This window comes from Photinus pyralis, unplaced genomic scaffold (assembly GCF_008802855.1).
Source record: "Photinus pyralis isolate 1611_PpyrPB1 unplaced genomic scaffold, Ppyr1.3 Ppyr1.4_unclustered_Scaffold3898, whole genome shotgun sequence".
Classification (NCBI taxonomy): domain Eukaryota; kingdom Metazoa; phylum Arthropoda; class Insecta; order Coleoptera; family Lampyridae; genus Photinus; species Photinus pyralis.
In genome coordinates this window covers 6,391-11,687 of record NW_022171478.1, presented here as the reverse complement: position 1 = coordinate 11,687, position 5,297 = coordinate 6,391, and the positions used below count along the sequence as shown (strand labels likewise).

The window sequence follows — 5,297 nt, the reverse complement described above, 5'->3', positions numbered from 1 at the left end:
TTCATAGAGCTAGCCGTGAATCATTAATTGTTGTATAGAAAAATTTCGCATTAGTAAGTTCGATAATTTAATTCAAAGATATGGCCAACCCCATGAAAAAACCCAGTGCATCCCCACCTCCACGAAAGTAACTCGCTTTTCCACGATGATGACAGAAAAAAAATAGTGTTATGCCGGAAAAGCGTGAAACGTCTAAAATTTACTTCAAATTATTGGAAGTGCTAGGGGTAATTTGCCCTACTTCACTGGAAGAGAACTATAAACCATCGGTTCATCGCTACAAAGGTTAAAATTGTTCCTATAAGTGTGAGCTAAAATAAGGTCTCGAAGTTGTCATTTTATTTAATTAACACACTATTTATTATTACCTATGTATATGCATGTTCTAAATTGATAATTCGATATTTTCTTAATATAATGCAAGCATTTGGATTACAAAAAATTTCTAAGAGATAGTTAGGGGTTAAACAAAAAAGAAGATAGTTTCAATATAATTAAATTTTTTATTGCACCAAAAGTGGAAGTGTTTGTAGAAACCAATTCCGTATTTGATGAGATCCATTTCGGCAAGTTCCGACTCGTTTTTTTATGTCCTACAAACATTACAAAATCAACAAAAACAAGAGATTAACAAATCAAGTCAGAACCTACTGGATTATTTTAAAAATTTGATGATGATTTCTCAGAAACGAAACGTTGTATTGAAAATTTCTCCACGGTGTCTTGTAGTGGCAATGAGAAAGTGTGTGTTTTTTAAAAATTTTTTTTGCATCTGTTCAATAACATCCGAAAACAAATCTCCATGATTGACATTCTTATCTTGGACACAGTGTATAAGTAAATGAATGTGATCAACCAACATTCCTCATATAAGTAACAGAAATTTAATACCTATACCTACTTGAAAATCATTTGCAGAGGATTTTGTTTTACCTATAGGAAAACATCTTTTGGGAGCATCTCCAGGGTATTCTACATTATGAATGTTTTAAGTGTGGTGTCACACTATGCGTTTTTACCGCTCCCGCTAAAACGGACGCGGTTTGACGGGATGATAATATCACACGTTATTAAATGGTACCAGTCACATACTCGTATATGCGGTTTCGCCGCACCAGGATGCAACCGCATCATATGCTGTCAGTCCGCATCCATTTTAGCAGGAGCGGTAAAAACGCATAGTGTGACACCACACTTAGGTTAGTGCAACATAAATATCGAGTAAGAAATAAAGGTAGAGGACGCATATACGCTATATTTGTTTTGATCCAACATAATCCACAGTTTGACAGTTGAGAGCAGAGGCCGAAAGGTAAAGATTAGTAACTGCTCTAATTCCACAAACAGTACACCCTTTCCCCATGTCAAAGGGTGCTGATAAATTATTAAACACAGTGGAATAAATTTTAATCTATAAAATGAGCTAAACATGCAGAAATTACGTTTTGTATAAATAATCAGAAATCCTCTCATGTCAAACCGCTACAGCGTTGCCGTCGTTACACAGTAATAATTATAAATTTAATTTCAACTTACAATTGTTTGTTTTTCACAACTCTTTTATAAATATTTAAAAATCCATTTAGATCCTTTCATATATTATAGGTATGTGTTATTAATATTCCCGTACAAATCGTCTGGCGAAATGTGACAAGTTCGCTTCCTGCAATATTTAGAAACACGACGAGATGATGGCACGTTTTGATAAGCTTCAAGGCATCTCTATCTTTATTTCTTACTCTGAGATAAATATTTGCAAGTTAACTTCTATAAATAACTGGTTTCAAAATCAATTTAAAGGCCGGATACAATGGAAGATAAATAATCACAGTCGATCCTTCATGTCCCACTAAGCTTTCATTCAAATTCAACGGAAGTCACTCAATCGTGGACATAAGCAATTGTCCATGAGCATAATACGTAAGTAGGTTTTGCATTAGATGTCCTATACAAAATTATTTGTTCGTTTGCAGAACGTAAACGGCACAATTTTGTATGAAAATTCATAAGGGGATTACATTTCAAACCTTTTCCCAGTAGGTTAAATGGCGTAAATTACGAACGGCAAGAACGTATAATGAATAAGCTGTCGAGGGAAAGCACTCAACACCATTTTTAAACACACATGCAAGGGCGACCGTAAAAATTACGTCTGGTACCATGGGATTAGTAAAACTTCCGTCAAGTAAGTAATTTAGTGCTAGTGGGTCTGGGTACTTTATTACCTCGTTTATTACCTACCTCGATAGCGTAAATAAAAGGTAATTTAAAACTGCTTTTTTTTCTACAAATTAATACATATTTTAGGAAAGTTGAGTATTTGATTTTATAAATTTGAATCATTATTTTAATGATACAGGTCCATTTCGCTGAGCAAACGTTGATGTCATGCTAATTTTGTAATTTACACTCGTAGGGTTTACTGTGTTTGGTTGGTGTAGTCTGAGTCACAAAACCAAAATATAATATGTGCCGTCTGCCTTAGAGCGCTATTAGCCAGGGCGACCAGTTACTCCACCGGTTGCGCAACCGGTGGAGTGACTGGTTACTCGCTGGTTTTCTGTGCCGGTCACCGGTGGAGCAACCAGGAGTGTACTGTGGAAATTTCCGCTGGAAACAGTCATCAGTAGCTACAATGGTGCTGTGTACAGAGGACGTGCTACTACTAGCTCTTCTTATCAAGAAGAGAAGGAAAAGAGTTAGGAGGTTTCGGAGGCATCCTATGCTGATGACCAGACATAGTAAAGGACTGTACTATACGTTATTTGACGATCTTTGTGCAAGTGGAAGTAAGTTTTTTAATTATTTTCGAATGTCAAAACCTTCGTTTGATGAACTGCTGGGACACATCAAAGATGATATCACTGTGCCAGAAACCCCTCTAAACAAAAGCATCCCTGCAGAAGAAAAATTGGCTCTCACATTGAGGTAAGTACAACTTTTAAAATGATTTATTTATGATTTATGAATGATTTCATGATTTATTTTAAAAAAAAAGTACAGAAAAATAATAACTGAATTTAACATTTAACATTTAAACTTCATCATTTAACTTTTAACTTAATCATTTAAACTTAATCATAAGATTCATAAGTAACATAGTCACTCATTTGAGAGAAACTTGGGGACACTATTGGTGTTGATTCTTCAGAGGAAGACAAGTTGGAGCCTTGTTGGTTACGTGGGGGTTGCAGAGTTGTCAATGGTTGATATTGTTGAGGGTTCTGGTATTGTTGAGGAGGGTTCTGATATTGTTGATGAAGGTTCTGATATTGTTGAGAGGGACTGGGATGTTGTTGAGGGGGAAACATATGCGGAAAGTTATGTGTCGGAGTTGGGACAGTAACCGGCCATTGGGGACTCGTTCCTTGTTGTGCAGCGGCTATTGCAGAAATTATGTCCGATCTCAATTTGAGTTTTCTTTGAGGGGGAACTTGCTTAATTTCGGACAGAAGAGACATCAGAAATAATTTATCCTCGTCCTGTCCAACACTTTTTTCCTTAATTTCCATTGCCATTTTTTTTAAGGTGGTCAAGAAGTCATCTTCTTCGTTTCTAGTCCTCCTCCTTGAACCACCCTGTTTCTTTCCGCTTTCTATTGTCGCTGTGGGTGTATCAAATTCGTGCTCCTCTTGTTCCGGTTCCAATTCGTTTACATCAGCTGTTGAATTATCTTCCATGCTGTTTTTTAGTTTTCTTAGAGATAGTTTCCAAAAAGCGTAGTAAGTCAAAGTACACATATTTCTTTCTTGTGGAAGCACCAGATCCGCTCTTTCTCTCTTTCTGCATGAGCAGCTCTCTTGAGTAACAAGAACGAATGTTCTTCCACTTTTTCTGTACAATCGTTACTGTAAACAAACAAAACAAAAAACAATGCAATACCAATATAATTGAATGAGCGAGCGAAATTCTCTTACGCGAAAAATAAGCGTACACCTAGTATTTTTATTACCGAAGTCTTAAAGTGTATTTATTTTTCTGGTTACAGATACTTTGCTACTGGAACATCAATGACCGATCTGCACTTTCAGTACAGAATAAGCCAGCCTACGATATCTGTGATTGTACGCCAAGTTTGCAAAGCTATTTGGAACAGAATGAGACAAATCTGCTTTCCTACATTGACAGAAGAATACTGGCTGAAAACTGCTGCCGAGTTTTATGAGAAGACGAATTTCCCTCATTGTTTGGGAGCGATTGACGGCAAACATATTCGAGTCGTAAAACCGGAAAAAAGTGGATCTCTCTACTTTAACTACAAGAACTACTTTTCCTTAATACTGCTTGCTATGTGTGACGCATCATATAAATTCATTTTTATAGACGTTGGTGCGTATGGAAAGTCATCCGATTCAACTGTGTTTAAGGAGAGTGTTTTTTTTAAAACGCTAACTGGAAACAAGATGAACATCCCCCCTCCACAACAATCATTCACAGGTTTACCAGAAACTATGCCACTGTGTTCGTCGGGGACGAAGCATTTGGCCTTTCAAAGAACTTACTCCGACCTTATGCAGGAAAAATGCTCAACGTAAAGAAAAGAGTGTTCAACTATCGTCTATGCAGAGCGCGTAGGAACATTGAGTGTTCATTTGGCATACTTGCTAACAAGTGGCGAATCTTTCACCGGCCCCTAAATGTCCATTTGAGTTTGTGTGAAGACATTGTTAAAGTCTGTTGTTTGCTCCACAACTTCGTCAGGGAAAGAGACGGGTTTAAAATAGAAGATACTCTGACAGTTGAAGGCTTGTTCGACCTAGACGCTTCAAGGGAGCAGCCCACAAAGAAGGCTACAAAACTGAGGGATAAGTTTGCTGACTACTTCATGAGTGAAAACGGTGCAGTTTCATGGCAAATGAACCGTATTTAATTGTATAAAGCTTTAAAGTATGAACAGAAAATGGTTTTTAAAAATGCTTTGATTGTACATAATGTCTGGACATGGTTATTAAACAAATACTGCTAAACACATCATGAAATTTTCATTAAACCCCGTAGGCTTAGCGATGTGGGCCAGGTAAATACTCAGCGGGTAGGTACTTATAAATTGGGTATTTACCCTCACTTTTAAATACATGGGTATTTTACATCACTACGTAGGCTAGTTCACTTAGTTAATGAAACTTAGTCGGCAGGAACGCGGCCATGCTTTCTGCCACGACAGGACTCAAAACAGATGCTTTATGATATAGAGCCGGCTCTTCTACTACTTACAATTGCAACTGTAAGCAACTTGATAACTCAAGACACCTAAACCAAGCACAGGGCTAAGTGGAACATGATGTTAGATTGTCGCC

The 5,297-nt window shown here is 37.1% G+C and overlaps 1 protein-coding gene across 3 annotated transcripts; it reads left to right on the top strand.

Annotated features, from left to right (window-relative positions):
• Positions 1 to 1,765: 1,765 nt before the first annotated feature.
• LOC116182129 (protein ANTAGONIST OF LIKE HETEROCHROMATIN PROTEIN 1-like) lies at positions 1,766 to 4,935 on the top strand. Of its 3 annotated transcripts, XM_031502628.1 has the most exons (4): positions 1,766 to 1,920; positions 1,974 to 2,185; positions 2,417 to 2,928; positions 3,989 to 4,935. In XM_031502628.1, the coding sequence occupies exons 3-4, from the start codon at positions 2,636 to 2,638 to the stop codon at positions 4,533 to 4,535; spliced, it is 840 nt and encodes a 279-aa protein (XP_031358488.1). In that variant the 5' UTR covers positions 1,766 to 1,920; positions 1,974 to 2,185; positions 2,417 to 2,635; the 3' UTR covers positions 4,536 to 4,935. The 3 variants fall into 3 exon arrangements, with proteins under 3 accessions (XP_031358488.1, XP_031358491.1, XP_031358489.1); XM_031502631.1 differs by having other exon boundaries at positions 2,041 to 2,928; XM_031502629.1 differs by having other exon boundaries at positions 2,038 to 2,928.
• Positions 4,936 to 5,297: the final 362 nt, after the last annotated feature.